General features: G+C 41.4%; 1 protein-coding gene across 1 annotated transcript in view; it reads right to left on the minus strand.

The window, feature by feature from the left end:
- nt5dc1 (5'-nucleotidase domain containing 1) overlaps positions 1 to 27,104 on the minus strand; it is a 117,397-nt gene that overhangs the window by 9,253 nt on the left and 81,040 nt on the right. Inside the window, exon 7 of the mRNA XM_077220246.1 lies at positions 6,858 to 7,032. Within this exon, the coding sequence (XP_077076361.1) occupies positions 6,858 to 7,032 (175 nt within the window). The remainder of the gene's footprint in view (positions 1 to 6,857; positions 7,033 to 27,104) is intronic.

The following is a 27,104-nucleotide window of genomic DNA, read 5'->3' on the forward strand; positions in this document are numbered from 1 at the left end:
CACTTTTAATTAAAAAGGTTTGATTATTTTATATTGTAAATAACTCAATGTGATGTTGATTAAAGGGGTGGTAAAACAAATTTTTTCGAAGGCCTGATTGTGTTTGTGGGGTGGACTGTAACATGTGTTCATGCTTCGTTTTTAAAAAATTGCATTATTTTTCATATATTTTACCTTTATTTTACACTGCTCTGTCCCTTCTTGTAAAAATGGTCGGATGGTTTCCGGGTTCTATGAAGCCAGTCCCTCAAAAATACGCATTGGGCTCAGATTGGTTTGCTGGCCCAGTGTGTTGTGATTCGCTAACCGCCCAGTGCATGTTTTCCGGAAACGTCACGTACCTTAACTTTACCGGTAGTTTGTGCTTTGGTTTATTATAAACAATGGCGTCAATAAAACCAATCGGACCCAGAGAATGTTAGTGAAGATGATCGAGCAGAACCTGTTCAAGAATGGCTGTTAAACAATGTTTCAGAAAGGTTTGTTTTTTGTTGTTGTTTCTGTCTCATTACTTTTTAGATGCGCTGTAATTAAATTGTACTAATTATTATAGTATTACAAAAAATAAGCTTCATAAACAAGAATTTCATATAGTGGTTCTGACAAATTATACTAACGTTACAGTACTCAAAGGGATTTTTTTGAGTAAAGACTACGGATCTATGGTGATCGATACTGACTGTATGACACCGTTACTTTTTTATTTTTAGAACGATTGTAGCCAAATATCTGTCGCCAGAACTATTAACCCAAAACAAACACTAAACATTGGCTTTAACGTTACTGCAGCAAGTTAGCCAAATAAAACACAGAACCATGTTTAGCATGCCTGTAGATAAACAAGCATGTAGATAAACAATACATAAAAGCTCTAATCAAATAATAATTTACACTAATTCCAAGTTCGCTGTTGAGATAAAAAAAAAAAATTGTAACGTTAGGTGTTTGTCGGATAACGTTAAAGGGATAGTTCACCCAAAAATGAAAATTCTGTCAGTACTTACTTACCCTCATGTTGTTCCAACCCCGTAAAACCTTCGTTCATCTTTGGAACACGAATTAAGATAATTTTGATTAAATCTGAGAGCTGGATCACTCCTCCATAGGCTTCTTAAGGGATTGACACTTGTTCCCCAAAAAGTTATTAAAGACATTGTGAAAATAGTCCAAGTGACTACAGTGGCTCAATCCTAATTTTATCAAACGACGAGAATACTTTTCGTGCACAAAAAAAACAAAAATAACGACTTTATTTCAACTATTCATTTCCTTCTCTGTGGGCCTCCAGTCAGTTCACTAGTGTAATAACGTAAGTCCTTCTGTGTTGTACGTCACACGCATCACACACATGACCAGCGTCGGCCAATAGTGAGCCTACGTTGTGACGTAGCTCTACGCAATCATACTAAATTAACTGAGTAGAGGCCCATAGAGAAGGAAATTAATAGTTGAAATAATGTCGTTATTTTTGTTTGTTTTTGCACACAAAAAGTATTCTCGTCGCTTGATAAACTTAGGATTGAGCCACTGTAGTCACTTGGACTATTTTAACGATGTCTTTAATAACTTTTCGGGGCTGGCAAGTGTCAATCCCTTAAGAAGCCTATGGAGGAGTGATCCAGCTCTCAGATTTAATCAAAATATCTTAATTCGTGTTCTAAGTTCTTACGGGGTTGGTTATGGCGCAGTGGATAAGACACATGCCTCTGGTGTGAGAGACCCGGGTTCGAATCCACTGTGAGACACCAATGTGTCCCTGAGCAAGACACTAAACCCCTAGTTGCTCCAGAGGCGTGCGACCTCTGAAATATAGCAATTGTAAGTCGCTTTGGATAAAAGCGTCAGCTAAATGAATAAATGTAAATGTAAATGTAAACAACATGAGGGTGAGTAAATACTGACATAATTTTCATTTTTGGGTGAACTATCCCTTTAAGTATGAATGAGCATTTAACTACCTGGTTTGCAGAGCCACACAACGTTGTCATTTGTTTACTTCCTTGCTGTAACGTACAATTAACAATACGAACAATTGCAGGAAAACACATCGACAAAAAATAAAATCATACTTACAGGTTTTGGCCCGTAAACAACAGCTTCTGTTCTAAAAGTTGGAACTGCTCCATCTTTCAGGACAAGCAGTTGTGCGAATCATGCACTGAACACGCGAAGATTGTGGAAGCTTTCCTCCGTAAAATGTGCAGCACAGATACCCCTTTTACACCAAAAAAGAACTGGTTCGGAACTGGTGCTGGTTCAAAGTTGGTTCGGAGTTGGTTCAACTTGCGAATCTTCTCAGAACCAGGTTGGTTTTTCCACTGACTAGAACGCCCAGCGGACAACGTCGTTACGTCACAGTGTACGTCGCTATACGTCTAAGCTAGAAACGCTTGCAAGTACAACATTACTTTGGGATTATCTCTAACTCGTGTACCAAGAAGGCTTTAAAAACAATTGAAACATGTAAGTCTTTTAATCCTTTCCTTTTATATGTAATCTTTTCTGATTAGTTATGTACCCCTGTCTTGTGTCTTTTTTTCTTTTCGTTTATTTGTTCTATATTGTGACTGTTTTCTTCTTTGCTTACATAATGTTTTTAATAAAAAAAAATAAAAAATAAAAAAAAAGCTAAAAACGCTTGCGCCAACTTCTAGCATAACAATTACAATGGCGGACTACATTGTGTTTCTGCAAATGTTTCTCCTGGCTTTGCGGTCAGAAAAGTTGTTTAGAACACATCTAAACCCGCCCCCAGCCCCCGACGTAAGCATGACGTGGTAAAAGAACGGTTCTTTGGTTCTAGTCCAGCAAAGAGTTGGTACCGCTTTGGAACCATTTTTCCTGGCCGAGAACCGGTTCTTTGGCTGTCGAAACACAAAGAACTAGTTTGCGAGTAGGCACCGGCTCCGAACCGGCTCTCAAAATGCTTTGGTGGAAAAGGGGTAAGAGAGTGAGATTTGGGTAATAATTATGAGGAACAGAGTTAAAAATAAATTTTAACCATTGATCCCTTGAGGGGTTTAGTGGGCTTAGTGATGTCAGCAACCCTGGAGGAATGTCGTGTAGTCCCTATCGGCCGTTTGCTGTAGTCCTTAGAAATTGATGTCTTTAACAGGTCTCGCAAAATTTGAAAATCGCTGGTAGCCCTTCGGGCAGGCACTCTTCAGATTTTGGTAGCCCGAAATGGATTTTACCAGCCCAAATAAAAAGACAATTTTTAATGTAGAAAATTGGTTAGGAGTCAAACATCAATCAAAAACTTTTTCAAAACACAAATATCAACAATTCAGTTCAGTTTAGTTTATTTATCCCTTAGGAAATTAGTTTTGCACAGGTGCTACACGTCACAAAAAACACTCACATAGACTCTCACGAAACAAAAAGAACACACATGGTTACAGACTATTCAACATTAAAATAGCAGTTGGTATGAATGAGTTCTTGAACCTCCTAGTTCTCCCCCCCTTACTCTATATCTGCGGCCAGATGAAAGAATCACAAACTCTTTATGTAATGGATGTGATGGACAACTAATTATTGAAAAAGCTTTTTTAACAACTCGTTTTTTAAAAATGTCCTGAGGCAATATCTGTTGAACTCCAATCACTTTAGAAGCAGTCTTAATCAGCTTGGTCATTCTATTTCTATTAGACAGGCTAATACAATCAAACCATACAATATCACAATAAGAAATTACGGATTCGATAAAACTCATATAAAACAGTGTCATTAACACTGAACATACTTTAAATGTGTTCATTTTTCTTAAGAAAAACATACGCTGTTGAACCTTTTTACAAATGGCATCCAATTGGATATATGGCAATTATATATAAAATAATCATCAATACAAATATGCATCTGGTTCTAACTGAATTGAAATTTGTGTGACCAGTATGGAACATGGATCAGTCTGTGGCTCAGCCCCCAATGAGGTTATGACTAAAAAAGTTAACACTTTAGTTTTGTGTCTAATGCTCACTATTAACTAGTTTCATTAACATGCAGATGGCAGGGTTTTATAATTACTGAGGTCCCGGATGTGAGGTAGGCTAGTTAGGGCGGTTCGAGAATTTTTTTATTTATCGATTTATTTATTTTTATTAATTTTTTATCCCCCAAAATTGGATAACAATAACTTTAAAACATGTAATGCAGCTGATTATTTTCTTTATGTCAGTGAAGAAAGTAAACATAGGGTCAACTGATAGGTTGATTTATGAATAATTTTCTCAGAAGCGTTCATTTACTGAAAGCTACTAGGAAAGATAGGCAGCCTCACTAAGTTTATTAAATTCATTCACAATATACACATTCATTATTGATCTTATTCCTACCACAGGGCCGTAGACAGGGCTTTATTATCAAAGAGGTCCTAAATTTAAGTTTGTTAGGTTTAAGATTGCTTACAGAGAGGCTTTAAAAGCTGCTAGATCTGTATATTTTTCAACCCTATTAGAAGAAAAATAAACATAATCCAAGGTATTTATTTGAAAAAGTGTCTACACTAACGAAAAAGAAAGCTTCAAGCCCAGAAGTTTCCAAGAAACACAGCAGTAATGACTATGAACTTCTTCACTTATAAGATTGATAATATTAGGGACAAAATTATAACTATGCAACCGTCTACTACAGCATCACATCAGGGAGTGCATTATAGTCTAACCGAGGTAAAATTTGATTCATTTGTTGCCATAGGAGAGGAAGAATTTTGCAAACTCTTTAATTCATCTAAATCGACAACATGTATGTTAGACCCTATACCGACTAAACTACTGAAAGAGATGCTTCCAGAAGTCATAGATCCTCTTCTTAACATCATTAATTAATCTTTGTCTCTAGGATACGTACCAAAAACCTTTAAGCTGGCTATGATTAAACCGCTTGTTAAAAAAACGCAACTTGATCCTACAGAATTAGTCAATTACAGGCCGATCACAAATCTACCTTTTCTGTCAAAGATACTAGAAAAGGCAGTATCCTCACAACTGTGTTCCTTTCTTAAAAGAAATGGTATCTGCGAGGATTTCCAGTCAGGATTTAGACCGCACCATAGCACTGAGACTGCTCTCATTAAAGTCACAAATGATTTGCTCTTATCATCCGATCGTGGTTGTATCTCTCTATTAGTGTTACTTGATCTTAGTGCTGCATTTGACACCATTGACCACAACATTCTCTTAAATAGACTAGAAAACTATGTTGGCATTAGTGGAATTGCACTAGCATGGTTTAAATCATATTTATCTGACCGCTATCAGTTTGTAGCAGTAAATGAAGAGATGTCTTATCGATTACAAGTTCAGTATGGCGTACCACAAGGCTCAGTACTAGGACCGTTGCTGTTCACTCTGTACATGCTACCTTTAGGAGATATCATTAGGAAACATGGAATTAGCTTTCGCTTTTACAAACCTGCACACATATATTCAAACGCACATAACTATAGAATCAATTCCTAATGCGCATGTGAACGCCATCAGCGTCTATCACAGGTTCACGTTTAAAGTCTGTTTAGAGAGAACGGTGTCGTCTTAGCGGCCCCTAATTTAATAACAAATGATCATTTAGACGGAAGTGAATCAATCAAAACTAACTTTAGCTGGAAAAAAACATTTTTCAAGAGCCACTATAAAACCAAACCAATCTCTGTTACCTTAAATTATATGTTTATCTCTGTAAAGCTGCTTTGAAACAATCTACATTGTTAAAAGCGCTATATAAATGAGGATGACTTGACTTGACTTAGGGGGTTAAAATTTTTTATTTCTCTGATGTGTGCATTTCAAGACATTTGAAGGCCAAAAAAGGATAAGAAACAGGTTTAAAACCATGTCAGTGGCAGTAGATTGTCAATACTTGCTCTCTCATCTCCATCACTCTTTCTGTTTCTCTCAGTCTCTTCATTTTGCCCTGGTTCTTCCCCTCCGAAAAATTAACTTTTTTAATTTACTGAAGGCTACAAATTGTATTATATTAATTCTCAACATGTACACATTCATTATTAATCTTGTGCCCAACATGATGCAAACGGCTTTGTTAATGAGTCTTGTCACCTCACAATGACAGTAAACTAATTATTACATTACATGAATCACGCTACATAAGCCTATTAGTTTGCTGTCATTATTTTTGTCATTCGTTTAACATTTATGACCTAAAAAAACTGTCAAATATGAAATGTTTAGCTACTTACATCTTATCTCGCACTTGACCATAAACTGAAGCGTCAGTCACTCTGGTAAAATTCGCGCTCAGCAGCTTCTGTGACATAACGCCCGCCTATTTGATTGGTCATCTCAAATATTATGACATTGACGAGCAGTGACAGACCAATGAGGCTAAGATGAACACACACACACAAACACACACTCACACACACCCTGTCCTCTTTTTCTGACCTGCACTCTGCTCGCGCGCCGCTGCGGATTGAAGATGAACGCGCTGAATCTGATTATAACAAGACTGAAGCGAACACGAATTTGTGTAGCTTACACTTAATCAGACATTTTTAGGGGGGCGAGGCAGAAGTTTAGGGGAATTTAATTACACTATTTTAGATAGCCCGTCGGGCAGACTGGTTATGCATTTTGGTAGCCCGACTTGAAAACCAAATAGCCCCGGGACGTCGGGCTAGCGATTTTGCGAGCCCTGTTTAAAAGCAAATATCTAACTTTGCTTTGAACTTTGAGCGTTGTAACCTTGCAGATGTTGTTTATGCTCAAACAGCAACATTACACACTAGCTAAAGTTAGAAAAGTGAAATCGTGTTTTACCACCCTTTAAACTAGTTCTTATGTCTCTTATCAATATTTTACTGTTCGGTTAATTCTTTTGCGTAAGTCTGTAAAACTCACCCCAGTATGTGCTCACACACTAGTCGACAGTAGTCCGAGTGCGAGCTGGTGATGAGCAGCAGGATTTTCCCGCTGTTTTTCATGCTCCTCAACCATCTCTTGACCGCATCCGAGCAGGGCTGCAGGTAACGACCAGGACAACGCTTCACACTGGGGAAATATGTCCCTGTGTCCTCTAAACATGCAACAAAAAAAGGATCAATAATTGTCATTTTCTTAATAAGGTCAAACATTCTGTATAGATAACGTTTAAGGTTTCAAATATGGGGTAATTTAAAATATTTCGTTTTCTTTTTTAAGAGTATTTTATTGGATTAAATAACAGTAATGCAATAAAAAACACACACAAAAAAAATAAAAATTCAAAGGCTACTTATAATAACATGAAATTAAAAGACTAATTAGCAGCAATGTAATTTAAATTTTAAATTTAAAGGGCAAATTAAGGGCAAATTAACGTGAGAGCGCAATTCAATAAGAATGCCGATGGGAGTGGAAAGTTCTGCACGTGATCTACTGACGACACGCACATTAAATAATGACGCAGCCGGATCATTTCCATAATGACCAAAGCAAAAATACATGCTTTTTTTGGGTGGTAAATAATGGCGCAAACACCATTACATTGACGATCGCAAACCTTAGTAAATCACCTTGCATGATTCATTTAAATATTCTCCTCCCATAAATTTAGCATCTGAAAGAGAAACTCTTTGCAATAAGGTCAGTCGCAAAAATAACTGTCCACGCATTTTACAGGCACAGCTGTAAATAAATCTGGCCCTTAAAAGTCAAAGATTGGATCATTATTGCAGCGAATAATGTTTCTGGCATGTTATATGTTTGGCAACAATTCATTTAACCCTAAATGATGCAGGGTGTAGCATTTATTTCTTAAACAAGCATGTCGGAAGACACATCCCATGACCATATTCCAGGATGACAATGCCAATATTCATATATTTAATTTATATCAGTGGTGAGCGGTGACTTTAAACAGATATGCTGGGTGGAGCGACGTGTCAAAAAAATAAATTGGATGGGTTTTTAAAAAGCGAGACACTCGCGTTCGCTCTAGACAGAGTGTTATATTTAAAATCTTTGGTGTTAGCTTCTCAGTTGCTTAATCTCATGACACATAGCAACACAGCTAAAAGAATTCCTAATATGTTAGACCTTTTATTGAAAGTAGCTTACATTTATCCATCCTTTAATCTATCCATTTATCTCTGCCTTCACAAGCACCAGCTGTCTCACGTCACCAAGGTCAGATAAATCGCATCACATAGAGGCTCTTTCACCTAGACATCATCATATAGAGACTGTGTCTGTTCCCCGAATTAGGAAATACAAAAAACTTCCAAAAACCCATCTAAGGGTAAAAATTTAATTGATGTTCAACAAATAAAAAACAGAAATAATACAAATGAACAAATGATAAAGCTTGGGTTGCTGAATATTCGATCCCTTACTTCAAAAGCACTAATTGTTAATGATATGATTACAGACTATAACCTAGATGTGCTGTGTATGACAGAAACCTGGTTAAAACCAAACGATTACATTACTTTAAATTAGTGCACCCCAAAAGATTACTGTTATAAACATGAACCTCGTCTGAAAGGCAAAGGGGGAGGTGTTGCTGTAATTTATAGTAATATTTTCAAAATTACTAAGTCTAGTTTCAAATATAATTCTTTTGAAGTGTTGGTTCTTAATGTAAATATATATAGTGCAAATGATAAATCACGTTTAAGATTTATGCTGGCTACTGTATACAGGCCACCAGGGCACCATACAGACTTTATCAAAGAATTTGCTGACTTTCTATCAGAGTTAGTACTGGCTGCAGATAAAGTCCTAATTGTTGGTGATTTTAATATGCATGCAGATAATAAAAAAGATGCATTGGGATTGGCATTTAAAGACATTCTTAACTCTATTGGAGTTAGACAACACGTGTCAGGACCTACTCATTGTCGTAATCATACTCTAGATCTAATATTATCACATGGAATCAATGTTAATGCTGTTGAAATTCTGCAGCAGAGCGATGACATCTCAGATCATTATCTAGTCTCGTGTAAACTTCGTTTAGCCAAGGCTGTAAAGCCGACTCCGTGTTACAAATATGTTAGACCTATCACTTCTGCCACTAAAAATTGCTTTATTAATAATCTTCCTGAACAGTTTCATCATCTCAGAATCCCAGATAGCTTAGAATAACTCGATATTGCGACAGAAACTTTTAACTCTCTCTTTTCCAGCACTTTAGACACAGTTGCTCCGTTGCGCTTAAAGAAGATCAAAGACAATAGTCCAACGCCGTGGTACAACGAGCACACTCAGGCCCTAAAGAGAGCAGCCAGAAAAATGGATCGAAACTGAAAGAAAACAAAACGTCTCAGGTTACGTATGTAACCCTGGTTCCCTGATAGGGAACGAGACGCTGCGTTTGAGACGCGGTGGGAACGCTCTGCGTGATACGTCGTGAAGCACGTGTAAAATCAGTCCAATGGAAGCCCGCTACGACATAGGTGACGTCATTGACCAGGAAACTATAAAGCACCCTTGAAATCAGACCGCGACAGCTTCTGAAAGGCCTGAAGCAAGTCGATCAGGGCATGCAGGAAGTATGGCAGGCAAATGCAGCGTCTCGTTCCCTATCAGGGAACCAGGGTTACATACGTAACCTGAGACGTTCCCTTTCAAGGGAACTCGAGCTGCGTTTGAGACGCGGTGGGAACCCCATCCCCACTATGCCATAATGACAAATGCCCGTTCTGTGTGAAGTCCTGCGCACACTAAGAAGCAAGCAGCCTCGCCCCAGGAGTGGAGAGGTCAAGGTCATAGAACCTGACAAATGTATGCGGAGAGGACCATCCTGCCGCATTACAAACGTCAAGAAGAGAAACACCCGAAATTAAGGCCAAAGAGGCCGCCATACTCCGAGTAGAGTGGGCCCGCACAGCCATAGGTGAAGGCTGTCCGGCCGCTTCATTAGCCAATGAAATAGCCTCGACTATCCATTTACTCATAACCTGTTTAGATGCAGGGCATCCTCTCTTGAGTGACCCAAAACAAACAAATAGTTGCTCAGATTTATGCCAGAGGGCAGTTCTGTGAACGTAGGCATCTAAAGCCCGGACTGGACATAACAGGTTAAGCTGTTCCTGGTCTGGGGTATTAAAGGGTGGAGGATAAAAGGCCTGCAGCACTATTGGGCCCCCAACATTCAGTGGGACCTTAGGGATATAACCTGACCTGGGGTAGAGAAATGCCTTCACCATACCAGGTGCAAATTCCAGACATGAAGGAGCAACCGACAGAGCATGTAAATCACCAATTCTCTTGATAGAGGAAATAACAAGGAGAAATAAAGATTTTAGGGTGAGGAATTTTTCTGAAACTTCTTCAATGGGCTCGAAGGGAGCCAAGGCCAGACCCTCAAGTACAATGGCCAAGTCCCATGCCGGTGCTCTAGAGTGCAGTGCAGGTCTCAACCTCAATGTACCACGAAGAAAGCGAGTGATTAAAGGATCTCTCCCAATAGAAGCACCCCCCAGAGGGGTGTGGTAGGCAGATATAGCCGCCACATAAACCTTCAAGGTGGAAGGAGATAATCTGGCAGAGAAACGGTCTTGCAGGAAATCAAGAACTGAAACAACAGGGCAGTTAACAGGATCTAAGCGACGTTCACCACACCAAGTGGAGAATAATTTCCATTTCAATGCATAAAGCCTTCTCGTGGAAGGAGCTCTGGATTGGAGGATGGTCTCAACGACCTCAGTCGAGAGACCGGATTCCCTGAGCCGGGCCCCTTCAGAGGCCAGGCCCACAGTTTCCACAACTCCGGCCGAGGGTGAAATATTGTGCCCCCTGCTTGGGACAACAGGTCCCTCCTGAACCAAAGAGAGAACCAAACTCGGGTCGGCCAGTAAGGGGCTACTAGTAGCAGACGAGCCCCTTCTCGGCGAACCCTCTCCAGAACCCCCGGGAGCATCGGTATCGGGGGAAAGGCGTACAGGTGCAGCCTCGGCCACACCTGCACCATAGCATCCAGTCCGAGAGGAGCTGGGTGCATGAGAGAAAACCACATGGGACAATGAGTTGAATCTAATGATGCGAAAATGTCTACTTGAGCCTGACCGAACTTCTCCCACAGGAGCTCCACCACCTCTGGGTGAAGTCTCCACTCCCCGGGCCTCAGCCCCTGTCTTGACAGAATATCCGCTCCAACATTCTGTTTCCCTGGAATATATACTGCCCTGAGTGACAGCAATCTCCCTTGGGACCAAAGGAGGATCTGATGGGCCTGTTTGCAAAGGTGTCGTGACCTCAGACCCCCCTGATGGTTGATGTAAGAGACCACCGATGTGTTGTCTGTGCGGACCAACACATGACGGCCTCTCAGGTCTGGCAGGAAATATTTGAGCGCTCGAAATACCGCCATCATCTCCAAACGATTTATGTGCCAGGAACATTGATGGTCCTGCCAAAGACCTTGCGCCGAGCGGCCACTCATGACCGCTCCCCATCCCGTGAGTGAAGCATCCGTCGAAAGCGTGACGCGTCGACAAGAAGCCCCCAGCACTGGGCCCTGGGCGAGGAACCAAGGTTTCTTCCACATGACCAAGGCACGAAGGCATAGCCGCGTGACCTTGATCCTGCGGAACGGATTTCCCCTCGGAGAAAACCCCTTGGTCCTGAGCCACCACTGCAGGGGTCTCATGTACAGAAGGCCAAAAGTAATTACGTTGGACGCAGCTGCCATGAGACCCAACAGTCTCTGAAACTGTTTTACAGTGAGTGACTGGCCTAGTTTCACATTCCTTACGGCTATGAGAATCGCAGAGATACGCGCAGGAGACAGACGTGCCTGCATTGTGGTCGAATCCCAAATTACCCCCAGAAAAGTGGTCCTCTGAGCAGGGAGGAGCACACTCTTCTTGGTGTTGAGCCGCAACCCCAAATTCTTTATGTGGGTCAGAACGACATCTCGATGCCGAACTGCCAACTGCTCTGACTGAGCTAAAATCAACCAATCGTCGATGTAATTCAATACGCGAATGCCCTGGAGTCTCAAAGGAGCCAGAGCTGCATCCACGCATTTTGTAAAGGTGCGGGGTGATAAACCTAGGCTGAATGGAAGGACCCGATACTGGTAAGCTTCGCCCCCGAAAGCAAACCTCAGGAACTTCCTGTGATGAGGATGGATAGATACATGGAAGTACGCGTCCTTCAAGTCTATTGTGACAAACCAGTCCTCGGACTGAATCTGTGATACAATCTGTTTGAGTGTAAGCATTTTGAACTTGAGTTTCTGAACTCTGCTGTTTAAATGGCGCAGATCTAGAATAGGACGCAACCCTCCATCCTTCTTTGGAACAATGAAGTAACGGCTGTAAAACCCTGACTCTCTGCTGGGAGGAGAAACCCTTTCTATAGCTCCTTTTTGAAGAAGCGTCAGTACTTCCTGCTCCATAACCAGAGCCTGCTGTGAGTCCACTAACATAGAGAGGACCACCTGAAATCTGGGCGGACGAGAACCGAACTGAATTCTGTAACCCTTTTCTATTATACGCAGGACCCATGAAGAAATATTTGGCAGAAGTTTCCACGCTGCCAGAAATTCCGATAGGGGAACCAGTCCCTCGGGACTGGTCTCTGGATTTGATGGAACAATCATCTCGGTGCCCTGAAGCGGCGAACCGGCAGGGAACAACCGAACTCACCGTTCTACAACCCTCCTCAGAGGATTGCACGGGGACGCTGACACCTCGGCACCCTGAAGCGGTGAACCGGCAGGGAACAACCGAAGTGGCAACGCTGCGACTCTCCTCGGAGAATCGCCCCCCGGAGGGTGCCAAGGACGGACGGTTCCTCGGAATCGTTCCTCCCTGGAGGTGACCACCCTCAGAAGCCTGATAGCCTTGGCGTCAGGACTTCTTCTTAGACCCAGCTCTCTTAGTGATGACAGCCCTCAGATCCTGTCTACCTCTAACAGGCTTGGGCTGCAACCGCCACTCAGGAACCCCAGATTGAGGAGGAGCCCGAGCGGCGACGCTCTGTTTTTGCTGATTTCTGTGTGTGTGTGCGGAGCTCGTAGACGGACGAGACTGCTCAGACTTTATGTTGCGAGCAGCCTCGGGGACACTGGACCGGCGAGGAAGAAACCTCTGAAACGCAGCCGCTTGTTTTTTGTTTTCTTGGAACCGATCGACAACACAATTTATAGCGTCGCCGAACAGACTTGATGGTGAAAGCGGTGCATCCAGAAAAACAGATCTATCTTTGTCTTTAATATCTGAAAGATTTAGCCATAAATGACGTTCCGTGGCCACCAGGGCTGCCATAGAACGGCCCACAGATTTGCGCTTTCCTTGGTGGCCCGGAGAGACAGATCTGTCGTGCGACGCAATTCTCGAATTGCCTCAGCACTAACTTCCTCCCAACTGTCCATGTCCCTCAGCAGGTCAGCCTGGTATGCTTGGAGAATCGACATAGTATGTAAGCATGCCGCTGCCTGACCTGCTGCCGAATACGCTTTACCCACTAACAAAGATGTATTTTTTAAAGGTTTAGTGGGTAATGTCGGGGCTTTCAGAGAAGACGAAGACTCAGGGGAGAGATAGCTTGCTAGCGTGTCTTCAGCACGAGGCATAGTCAAATAACCAAATTGATCAATCCCTTGAACTTTACTATAGTTACTAGTCTGCTGATTATTGCACTCTGAAAGAAGCCGGTTTAATCCACGATCTCGAGACCTCGGTGTGGAGATCGGGAAAAAACGGGAGTTCCCGACGAGGAGGTCGTGATCTAGATAGCAGATATCGTTCATCTAAAAGACTTTTTCTAGATTCAACATCAACATCATCGGCTGGCCACTCAATATTTAATTTAGTAACAGCACGAGATAAAACCTCCCAAAGCTCCTCATCAGCAGGGGAATGAGCTGGCGAACACTCAATATCCCCCATATCAGCGACATCCAGATCCTCAGAACTGGATAGCCGCAATATTGGTGCCTCAGCCTGAGAAGGAAAAGCCGCAGAGCGGGCTCCTTCCTGGGCAAAGACACCGGATCCAGCAGGTAAGGGCTGAGAAAGGGCGGGGCCCGTCTCAAACCCCGCTACTAGATCCATCTGCGAACCCCAAGATGAAAGCCGACGCTGTGCCTCGGCAGCAGCGGGACCCGCACCTCGGGGAGCGCGAACCGAACCGTCCTCCTCAAAGAACGCCCGGCGAGAGCGGAGAGTTTTCATAGACAAACTCATGCAATGCTCACAATCAGCCCCCTCGAGGACTGACTGGGCATGCTCCACTCCCAAACAAGCAATACACATACGGTGTGTGTCCCCACCCGTGATATAACGAGGGCAGGGAACAACACAACGCTTATAACTCTGCTTGCTCGCCATGGTGATATATATATATATATATATATATATATATATATATATATATATATATATATATAAGGGGCTTGACAGACAACAATAAATAGACAAGGACAGATATACAGAGAGCGCTTGCTGAAGGTGCAGAAGCTGTCGCGGTCTGATTTCAAGGGTGCTTTATAGTTTCCTGGTCAATGACGTCACCTATGTCGTAGCGGGCTTCCATTGGACTGATTTTACACGTGCTTCACGACGTATCACGCAGAGCGTTCCCACCGCGTCTCAAACGCAGCTCGAGTTCCCTTGAAAGGGAACTAGAGGTATTTCGCATTTCATGGAAGGAGAGCTCGATTGCATACAGAGAAGCCTTAAAAACTGCTAGATCTGCTTATTTTTCAACCCTATTAGAAGAAAATAAACAAAACCCTAGGTATTTATTCAAAACAGTTGCTAAACTGACAAAAAATAAAGTTTCATGCCCAGAAGTTTGCAAGCAGCATAACAGTTATGACTTTATGACCTTCTTCACTTATAAGATTGATAATATCAGGAAAAAAATTATAACTATGCAACCATTTACAACAGCATCACATCAGACAGTGCATTGTAGTCTCACTGACGAAAAATTTGATTCATTCATTGCTATAGGAGAGGAAGAATTTTCTAAACTCGTTAAATCTTCTAAATCGACAACATGTTTGTTAGACCCTATACCAGGTGTGCCCAACCCTGTTCCTGTCGATCGAATGTCCTGCACAGTTCATCTCCAACCTTAATCAAACACATCTGAAGCAACCAATTAAGGTCTTCAGGATCACTTGAAAATTAAAGGCAGGTGTTTTTAATTAGGGTTGGAGATAAACTGTGCAGGACAGTCGATCGGCAGGAGCAGGGTTGGGCACCCCTGCCCTATACCGACTAAACTATTGAAAGAGATGCTTCCAGAGCTTGAACTTTTAAGCTGGCTATGATTAAACCACTAGTTAAAGGGGTGGTTGATTGCGATTTCACTTTTTTCATTTTAAATAGTGAATAATGTTGCTGTTGGTGCATGAACAGTATCTGCAAAGTTGCTGCGCTGAAAGTTCAACGTAAGCAGAGATATCGTCTTTTAAAAATCAGGAAGTTTAATGCCTACAAAAACGACTCGAATGGGACTACAACGAGATACTTCCCGGGTTTTAAACGTAACTAACCCATACATTTACATCAACCCTCCCTCCGGAATATGCAAAAAAGGGGGCATGGACATATTTCTGCGGCTTTGTCGAAGAGAAAGAGTTATAGTGGAGAGCTGTAGCCATGCCGTCGAAAGTGTGCTGTTTTCACCCAGCTGTTAAGTCTTCTGTGTTCGGGCTTCCTACGGACGCTGTAGTTCGTCAACCATGGCTAAAATTTATGTTTGATTAGGTTCCTGAAAATTACATTTGTAATTTAGCTCTCTGTGCTGTGCATTTTACGGAAGACAGCTTCCAGAATCTCCACGAATTCAATGCCGGATTTAACAAGAAACTGTTACTAAAACATGAAGCAGTTCCCAACTTTAAAACCAGAGGCAGCAGTTGTTGATAAACGGTTGCTCATTATATCAATAAAACAATAACTTTAAAAAACGGTATTACTCAGTCATTTATTTAGTTTTAAATGTTTAATCTGGAGAAAACCGTATCTCAAAAGCTAACAAGCATCAGTAGCATTTTCAAGTAACAGCGTATCAAAATTCTTATATAGCCTAATAATAGTAGAATAGAATAGAATAGAATAATAATAATAAAAAAATTTACCATTCAGAAACGTTTTGTAAGAGCCGTGTTTGGGGAGGTTCTGCTTGACTCTTCATTGCCGCTTTCTGGGTCTGATTCTGGCTCAAACTGATACGGCACTATTGACACCATTATTTACATTTGACCTGAGCACATGCAGCTTTCACCTGTAAAGGTAATGGGCGTAGGGCTGGGTACCGAGTTCGGTACTTTTTAGGTACCGACCGAATTGCCTCGATACTACCGAGTATCGAAACATGTCTGGTTTTTCGATACCAAGTTTCGGTACCTAAGTGGTTAATCTCGTCAACGTCAGTGAAACAATAAACATGCAGCATGATTGGCTGTGGCGGAAAAACACTAGTTTACGCGGCTGCCCAGAGACGTGCCTCGTCGCACGTGAGGCTGTAGTGTGTGTGTGTGTGTGTGTGTGAGCGTAAGCGTCCAACCCAGATAGATAGAAAATATGTGGAAATGATCAAAAGTGTACCTATGTACCCGACTCGATGCCATAAGCACACGATGCAATATTTTCGACAAGATAATTGCTGCCAAGACCGGTAACTAGGGCTGAACGATTAATTGCATTTGCGATAATATCGTGATATGATGAAATGCGATTTTGTAACCGCAAAAGCTGCGATTACACTGGTCATGTGACACGCGAGAGAAAAGCAGTCTGCAAATCAAGCATCAACTTGGCACGCTACGCATAGGTCTGGCATACAGGAAAGAACAGTTTATTTTTTATGTATGTGATATTGTGTTATTTATTCTCTCTCCAACAATTCTGGATTGATTCAGAGAATTTCAGAATCGAATCTGAGCTTAGTTTTTAAACACACATGCGTGATGACGCTGCGCGTGCTTTAGAAACAACCGTATTCTGCTTGCTTCTAATTTCTCTCTCTCTCGCTCTCTCTCTCTCTCTCTCTCTCTCTCTCTCTCTCTCTCTCTCTCTCTCTCTCTCTCTCTCTCTCTCTCTCTCTCTCTCTCTCTCTCTCTCACACACACACACACACACACACACACACACACGACACCGCTCGAACCTTCCGAAAAATAAGCTTTCATAAAGTTCGGGGTTTAAGCGAATTACAAGGACAGTCGCGGGCTTCATTGCACAGGTTTTGCCGCTTTGATGTTACTCTTGCAGTGCGCGGTCTTGGCCGCCGTAATTTTGTTTACAAATGCTCCACTTTTTAGCATTATGTCTTTTGGAATGCAGTTGGCTTATATATTAAAATTATGAAAATCACTGAGAAAGCTGCTTTCATTTTAAAATGCTTACGCGCGCTTTGTGAAGAGTGCTCGTGCATGCGGCTGTGAGCGACTCATTGGGTAAATGTACTTGCATCTCAAAATGCTTTTGACGCGAAATTAAAGTAAACACGGTCAGTTATATCTTAAACCAATAGGACAAACTACATTTACAATTTCAAAAGAGATATGTGCATTAGTGTGAATGCAATTTATTGTATAGGGGGAAAATCATTCCAGCTCTTGAATGGAAAACGTTCAGACAGCCTACTTTTAAATACTGAAAGCACTCTTTGTTTATTGCTCGTAATGTTTTTTTTTGTTCCTCTTTATTTACTAGCTTTTATATGTTGAAGCTATATCTATGTTAAATCTTTCATAGTTCTAAATATGTTCTAAATATGTCTACTTTTAAACGAAACAATTAGAAATAAATAGTTTGATTACCTAATCCATATAGGCGCGGGCGCGCGCGTTCACTACTGCAGGGATGACGAGTCAGCATCGCAAATTCGCTATAATAATCATCTTTGCAGCCAACACGTTTAGTAAACACTTGTTCATTAATAAACAATTAAAATATCTCCTTGCTATCGTTTCCCGACCCATCCATAATCATTAGGCTACTTTTGCCAGTGCTTTGCGCAAGCTTCATGTGTGCTGAGCGCGAGGCATATATACCGCACCCCAGTTGCCTATATTTAATTCAATTCACATTTATTTGTATAGCATTTTTCACAATACATATCGTTTCAAAGGAGCTTTACAGAAAATGCATGTGTCTAAATTACAATTTAGAGTGATCTGTTATCAGGGGTGACTGTGTGTAATGCATTTCAATTAATTTTCATTCAGTTTCATTGTTAAACAATGCATTAAGTTAAGGCAGAAACAATGAGCTCATTGAAGTAAAGAATACATGTTGTTAAATGATTAGGAAACATAGAAAACTTTAGCATTTTAAAAAGACTCAAAATATGAGTGTAAAAAAGTCAACAAACTGAAAAAATAAAAGTTTTTTTTTTTAGGTAATGTTATATTGATAAAATTGGTATCGAAAAAAGTATCGTTCAGGAACCGGTATCGAAGTCAAGGTATCGGTATCGGTATCGAACATTTTGTTACGATACCCAGCCCTAAATGGGCGTGAGGTTTCCGGAAAACGTGCGCTACGCAGTTTAGCCAATTACAACACACCGGGCTCAACTAACCAATCTTAGCCCATTGCCTGTTTCTGAGTGAGTGGTTTCATAGAATCAGGGAGTCAACCGGTCGTTCAAATGACCGAGGAGAAAGCGGCTTACAATAAAGGTGAAATTTATGAAAAATAAGGCTTTAAAAAAAATAAACACGAAGACATGTTATATTGCACCCCATAAACACAATCATGCAGATAAAAAAAGCAGTAAACCACCCCTTTAAAAAACCCGGAACTTGATCCTACAAAATTAGTCAATTACAGGCCGATCTCAAATCTACCTTTTCTGTCAAAGATACTTGAAAAGTCAGTATCCTCACAACTATGTTCCTTTCTAGAAAGAAATAGTATCTGCGAGGATTTTCAGTCAGGATTTAGACCGTACCATAGTACTGAGACAGCTCTCATTAGAGTCATAAATGATTTGCTCTTATCATCCGACCGTGGCTGTATCTCGCTATTGGTGTTACTCGATCTTAGTGATGCATTTGATACTATTGACCACAACATTCTTTTAAATAGACTCGACAATTATGTTGGCATTAGTGGAATTGCATTAGCATGGTTTAAATCATACTTCTCTGACCGTTATCAATTTGTAGCAGTAAATGAAGAGATGTCTTATCGATCAAAAGTTCAGTATCGCGTAACACAAGGCTCAGTAGTAGGACCGTTGCTGTTCACTCTGTACATGCTACCCTTAGGAGATATTATCAGGAAGCATGGCATTAGTTTTCAGTGTTATGCTGATGATACTCAGCACTATATTTCTTCAAGCCCAAACGTAACTTACCAATTCACCAAATTAACGGAATGCATAGCTGATATAAAAAATTGGATGACTAGTAATTTCCTACTACTTAGTTCTGAAAAAACATAGATTCTAATTATTGGACAAAACACTTCCTCACGTAATAACCTAGAATGCTGTCTAACACTTGATGGCTGCTCTGTCAAGTCCTCGTTGTCGGTTAGGAACCTGGGTGTGCTTTTTGATAGCAATCTTTCATTTGAAAGTCTCGTGAATAGTATCTGTAGAACTGCATTTTTCCATCTAAAAATATATCTAAATTACGTCATATGCTCTCAATGACAAATGCAGAACAATTAATGCGTTCATGACATCAAGGCTAGATTATTGTAATGCTCTTATGGGTGGTTGCCCTGCACGCTCAATAAACAAATTACATCTGGTCCAAAATGCAGAAGCTAGAGTTCTTACCAGAACCAGGAAGTATGACCATATTAGCCCGGTTCTGTCAACACTGCATTGGCTCCCTATTAAACATCGTATACATTTTAAAATATTGCTAATTACTTAAAAAGCATTAAATGGTTCAGCTCCCCTGTACTTGAGCGAGCTCTTAACGCATTATACTCCTTCACGTCTATTGCGATCTCAAAATTCCGGCCAGTTGATAATACCTAGAATATCAAAATCGACTGCTGGCGGTAGATCCTTTTCCTATTTAGCACCAAAACTTTGGATCAATCTTCTTAACATTGTCCGGGAAGCAGACACATTCTGTCAGTTCAAATCTAGACTAAAAACACATCTCTTTGGCTTAGCTTACACATAACACATTATAGACTTCTATAATTCAATGTTAGGCTGGATAGTTTAGATCAGCCGGAACCGGGGACACTTCCCATAAATCCTGATGTACTTTATACATCATAAGAAGGATGGCGTCTACGCTAATATTTTTCTCTCTGTTTTTCCCGAGGTTTACCGCAGTCCGCCTCATCCAGGCCGTATCCGGATCTGATGAAGGACCTACGCCTGGATACAACGACAACGCAGTACTGAAGTGTCAACTAGTCTCTCCCCTGTGAAGGCCTCCTTCCCTGTACCTCTGTACTGATAAAACATTGTTGGGATAATTCCGATTCTCGTGGCTATGCGGAAGCGATCAAAAATTCTCAGAACCACCAGGCACTATTTTATGCAAATGAGCGGCCGGATCGCATTAGGGAATGTTCTGTTAGAGCGGTGTCGTGTTAGCGGCCCCAAAGTTATTAACTAATGATAATTGCGACGAAAGTGAATCAATCAAAACTAACTTTAACTTGACGGTGGCTTTATTCTGGAGCTGCTGTGAAGCCGGGGCAATCTCTGTTACTTTAATTTCCTATTATCACTGTGAAGCTGCTTTGAAACAGTCCATATTGTTAAAAGCGCTATACAAATGAAGGTGACTTGACTGGACATAACAAGCACCCGTAAGAGCTGTGATTGTGATGGTGGACTGAGTTGAGGGATGTGCAACAACGAAAGGGCATTTACAAAATAGGCAAAAAAAAGAGCTTTTTGGCAGCAAACACACCAATTGTGTTTGGTGGAAACAGGGATAAAAAGTACCCCATGCCTACAGTTAAATATACTTCTGGATATTTAATGTTTGTGGGCCTATTTTTTTTTTTTGCTGGAGGTCCTGGACATCTTGTTCAGATACATGGTATCATGGATTCTAGAAAATACCAACAGATAAAAAATTTAAACCTGACTGCCTCTGCTAGAAATCTTATAATTGGCCGTGTTTGGATCTTCCATCAGGACAACGGTCCAAAACAAACATCAAAAGAGGGAGGCACTGGATCAGCTATTCAGGAGGGAAATGGCTCTTGGAAAAAAAAGCTGTTGAGATGGCGTGAAGTTTCCACAGTGGCTCTGTAAAACCTAGACCGAACAGAGGTGGAAATTTTCCATTTGGTTAACTGCCTTAGGAAAAACATTCCACTGTCAGCCCTCTTGATAATGGAGGAACTGTTTTCCTCCTATTTCAAGTTTTTTGTGATGACAGTGCCTAGGAATTTGAATGACTTGATGGTTAGGGGTGGGAGAGAGACGGGGGCTCTACGAAAGTCTATCACTATTTCCACTGTCTTTATTTGGTTAAGCTCCAGATTGTTCTTATCACAACATGCAACCAGATGAGACCATCCTGCCTATAAGCAGTCTCGTTGTTGCCCTTAATAAGGCCGACCAAGGTGGTATCGTCTGCAAATTTATTCAGATTTATTCAAATTTAATCCCATCGGGGCCACCTGCTTTCCTTACATTCTGCCGGCAAAATAGCCGGTACACATCCTTCTCCTCAATATCAAAGGGAGGTTGATCTTGAGGAGCCGTGTTCTCCTCCTCCCTGAATGGGACTTCATGATTATAATAATAATAATAATAATACATTTTATTTGAGGCGCCTTTCTAGGCACCTTTCTCGCCTTGAAAAACTCTCTTTTCATATTTATAATTTTTTACCAACATTTTGATTAAAAAAATAATATGAACATTTGTACATAAATGCAAAACATTTAAAAGCAGCAAAGCCAAAAGAATAGAACATTAAAACAAGATAAAAGCAACATTTAAATCACAAGTGGTAGGCAGTTTTAAACAGATGCGTTTTGAGTTGTGATTTAAAATGAGAGAATGAATCGATGTTTCTAAGGTGAGGTGGTAAAGAGTTCCAGAGGCGGGGAGCAGAGCGGCTGAATGCTCTGCTCCCCATTGTGGTGAGACGAGCAGGGGGGACAGACAGTTGTATGGAGGAAGAGGATCTAAGGGAGCGGGTGGAAGTTGGAACGTGCAGGAGATCAGATAGGTATGAAGGGGCAAGGTTGTGGATGGCCTTGAATGTGAACAGAAGGATTTTGAATTGGATACGGGACAGGACCGGGAGCCAGTGAAGCTGTTGGAGAACAGGAGTGATGTGGTGGAGGAGGGTGTTCGGGTTATGATGCGGGCAGCTGAATTCTGGACCAGTTGAAGTTAATGGAAGTATTTGTGAGGGAGGCCGAAAAGCAGAGAGTTGCAATAGTCCAAACGGGAGGTGACTAGACTGTGAACCAGAATGGCGGCAGTGTGGGGGGTAAGGGAGGGGCGAAGGCGATTGATATTACATAGATGGAAATAGGCAGACCGGGTAATGTTATTGATATGGGACTGAAAGGATAAAGTGCCGTCGAGGATGACTCCCAGACTTTTAACCTGGGGGGAGGGTGAGACGGAGGAATTGTCAATAATGAGAGAAAAGCTGTCACTTTTGAATAAAGTGGATTTACTTCCAATGAGAAGGATCTCAGTTTTATCACCGTTTAATTTGAGGAAATTATTTGTAAACCAGGTTTTTATCTCCGAGACACAGTCAGTGAGTGAGGTAGGGGGGAGAGAGGACGATGGCTTGGTCGAGAGGTAGAGCTGGGTGTCATCGGCATAGCAGTGGAATTGAATATTAAATTTGCGGAAGATATTGCCCAGGGGAAGGAGATAAATTATGAAAAGTAAGGGCCCTTAAAAGGACAGAGCCCTGGGGCACACCTGAAGTGACAGGGGAGGGAGAGGATTTAAAAGACTTAAGTTGAATGAACTGAGTACGGCCAGAGAGATAGGATGTGAACCAGTCTAACGGAGTGTGAGTGATGCCAATAGAGGATAACCGGTTGAGGAGAACAGAGTGACAGATGGTATCAAAGGCGGCACTCAGGTCAAGGAGGGTGAGGATGGTAGGAAGTCCAGAATCAGCTGCCACGAGGAGGTCATTGGTGATTTTAATAAAAGCTGTTTCAGTGCTATGAAGGGAACGGAAGCCAGACTGGAACTGTTCATACAGGTTATTATCAGAGAGATGAAGATGGAGTTGAGAGGCAACTGTTTTTTCAAGAATTTTGGAAATGAATGGTAAATTGGATATAGGACGGAAGTTATTTAAGTTAGAGGGGTCTGCACCAAGTTTTTTCAAAATTGGGGTAATGGCGGCTGTTTTGAATGATGAAGGAACAGTTCCAGTGGTGAGAGAGGAATGGATGATAGCAGAGATGAGGGGAACCAGGGAGGGAAGGCAGGCTTTAACAAGTTGTGGGGGAATGGGATCAAGTTGACAGGTGGAAGGCTTCGATTTCCTGATGAGTTCTATAATTTCTGAGGTAGTGGGAAGCTGGAAAGAGGAGAATGGATGTATGAATGGGTGAGAGTCGGCAGAGGTACTGAAGTGAGGAGTAGATCCAAGGTGCTGGTGGATGTTTTTAATTTTTTCAGTGAAAAATGAAATGAGAGAGTTGCAGAAAAATGTTGTGTACAGGTGATGGGGGAGAAAGTCCTTGGGTTGGGTGATATTGTTAAGTAGGGAGAACAATGACTTGGAGTTTCCTTTATTTTCAGTGATTATACTTGAATAGTAGTGGGTTTTGGTTTTAGAAATAGAGTCCTTGTAACATAAGATGTGGTTATTGTACATTTCTTTGTGAAAAGTGAGACCAGTTTTCTTGTAGAGACGTTCAAGTTGCCGACCTTTGGCTTTCATGAGACGAAGGTCGGGGGTGAACCAAGGGGCGTAGACAGAAAAGGAAACAGATCTATTTTTTAATGGAGCAAGGGAATTAAGAATGTTAAGGAGTCCAGTGTTGTAGTGAGAGGCCAGAGCATCGGGGGTGGATAGGTTGTGAGTATCAGGAAAACAGAAGGAGTAAATACTTGAAGTGAGAGTGGCAAGATTAATGTTCTTTATATTCCGAAATGAAATAAGACGGGATATTTTAGAAAAGGAGAGAGTGAGTTTCAATGTAAATGAGAGGAGAAAATGGTCAGATATGGGGAGTTCAACGGCTGTAAGGTCAGAAGAGGTGACACCAGAACAACAGATTAAATCCAGAGTATGTCCTTTGTTGTGTGTTGGGAAAGTAGTAAATTGTTGGCATCCAAAACTTTCTAAGCAGGAGGTGAAGTCTTTAGTAAGAGGCAGATTGACATTGTCCATGTGGATATTAAAATCGCCCAGCAGTAATATATTTGGCGAGAGGGAAGATAAGTGAGTGAGAAAAGCAGTATAATCATTTAAAAACTCACTCTTTAGTTTAGGAGGGCGGTAAACTGTTTCAATTATGGTTGGGGTGGGACCAGATAACTTCCAGACAGCAGATTCGAATGTGCTGTAGACAGGTGCAGACACCGGCGAGATTTTCCACTTCTCGCGATACATTATCGCAATACCCCCCCCCCCTCGGCCGGAGCCGCGGGGTTTACAGATGTAAACAAACCCACTAGGAGTGGATTCATTGAGCTGGGAAAAGTCGTTGGGCTGTTGCCATGTCTCGGTTAAACAGAGAAAGTCTAGCTTACGGTCGGAGATGAGGTCCTGGATGAGATGTCCCTTGCCTGTCAATGAGCGGATGTTGAGCAGAGCGAAGTTGAGTACGGTCTTGTCACAACTGGTGGTGGTGGTAGTCGACCGAGCTAGGCGGGCTAACACGCTGTGGTCGACAGCCCGGTTGGTGATGCGTGGTGGGCGACGAGAGCTGGACCATATAGTCTTTATAACTGTAGAGCTGTTGTGTTGAAAATTCCGGCGGGACCCTCGATGGATATATCTCGGACGAGGCTGGAACGCGATGTCCGGATGAAGATGGAGAGCCTCAGGCGCAGGTCCAGGCAGGTGAGGGCGCAGCCGGAGCAGGTCAGCGGCCGAAAACTGAAGTAAACCCGTCACTAGCAGGTGAGCAGGCAGTAGAAAGAGCCAAACACAGACAAACAAGATGTATGTCCTAGCGGCCCACATTATAGACACAAGATGTTGCTCAGACCAGAACGGTGGGTTAACTGTGAAGGCTCAGACAACAGTAGTGCAGTAAAATCCAAAAACAGTTATGAAGCTATAAGATGAGTCCGACATTTAGAAGATACAAGTTTTACCGGCGAGCAGCGAAAGCAGGTTGCGCCAGCGTTCACTCGCACTCGAAGTTCATCTGATTATGAACCAGATCCCACCTGGAAGGGCAAGGGGGAGGGCAGGGAGATCTCTCAAATCTGGTATAAAATACATTAAACTCATTGGCTAGTTTAGCAGATGGAGTGACTTGTTGTATTTTATTTTTATAGCCCGTCAAGTTCTTCAGTGACCTCCAGGCCGAAGAAGAGTCTTTAGTGATAAATTGTTCCTCCGTCCTCACCTTGTAGGCAGCTTTTGCTTTCCTAATGGCTTTATTTAACTTTTGTCTGGCAAGCCTGTATTCATCTCCATTTCCTTCCCTGTATGCCTGCTCTTTGGCCTTCCTAAGCAGCCTAAGGGATTTCGTGAAACAGGGTTTGTTGTTATTATATTTCACCACTGTTTTGGTGGGAATACAGGTTTGCTCACAAAGGAAATGTATGAACATGCAGTGTCTTTATATGAGTCTATGGAGTCACAAGAGGCACACATGGATTCCCAATCAGTGGTGTTTAAACAGTCTTGTAACATCCCAATTGCCTCTGTCGTCCATCTTTTGGATGTATACTGAACTGCTTTAGCTAGTTTTAGTTTTTGCTTGTAGGTGGGGACCATCTGAATTAAACAGTGATCAGAGTTCCCAAGGGGGGCACGTGGAAGTGAACAATATGCTGCTTTGTCGACAGAATAAAAATGATCCAGTATATTTCCTCCACGAGTCGGACAACTGACTAGTTTTTTGCATTTTGGCAGATCAAGTTTCAAATGGCAGACATTGAAGTCGCTCATAACGAGAAGCACAGAGTCAGGATGCTTATTCTCGATGTTTATTTTTTTTTATTATTATTTTTTTATTATTATTATTATTTTTATTTTTTTTCTCGATGTTTATAATCAGCTCCGTTAAGACGTACTGCGCTTCCTGTATGTTAAATTCTGGGTGGGATATACACAGGGTCCGAAATTAACTTTTTGGCTCACCTGCCACAGGGAATGGTAGATGAAAAAATCCACCAGCCAAGCATATTTTTTACCGGCCAAAATAATAAACAGCCTTTTTGTGTCACATGTACATTAATTTCAGTACATTTAATTGAGATAAGGTATTATGTTGAATGACTAGAGTAGAAGTCAAAACAGAGCAACAAATATAAGACATGGAAGATGTGAGCATCGAACTAGTGCTCATAACAGAACATTTGAAGGTTTTTTAAAACCATCAGATACTTTACTGAAAGTAAAAAAAAAACCGATTAATACTATCAGTTAAACGGTTTAAAAGTATATATTTACTATATAATATTATAATATATTATTAATAATATTACTGTAAATATATATATATATATATATATATATATTTAGTTTTTTTGTTTGTTTGCTGCATGGTTAAAAAAACAGTATGTAGGCTATATTTGTTAAATCACGGGGCGCGTCCGTCGACGCGCAACAACAAGCGCCTAAAGGCATATTTCGCAAGCAAGCTAAGCAGGCTAAGCAAGCAAAATGAACCAAGCGAAAAGAACTAGCTACAGTGGCACCATTTCGACAGAAAGATCGACGAATACTTGGAAAATATGCTACATGGTATTAAAATAAAGCAGTAGGCCTAGTGCAAGTAGGCTACAATGCAATATCACTTGCGATGCAAACATCCAATAGCAAATGAAAGGCGCTTTCCGAAGTTGGCCACTCTAGCGAGACGTTAGTCTATATCTCTGTATTCCTCGGAGACCCAGACTAACCCCACATCATGCAGACATGTTACTTTTTTTAAGTAAAAACTAGACAAGCTGTGGATTGAGGTAGGTCTGCTATTTTTAATTTGACAAAAAAACGTAGTCTGATGAAAAAAAGCATTTTTTTCAAACTGACTCAGTGTTTTATTTTTGTCATCTTAATTTGTTAATTATTTAAGTTAA

Source organism: Siphateles boraxobius, unplaced genomic scaffold (genome assembly GCF_051911475.1).
Source record: "Siphateles boraxobius isolate OS27281-9 unplaced genomic scaffold, OSU_SipBor_1 8, whole genome shotgun sequence".
Lineage (NCBI taxonomy): Eukaryota > Metazoa > Chordata > Actinopteri > Cypriniformes > Leuciscidae > Siphateles > Siphateles boraxobius.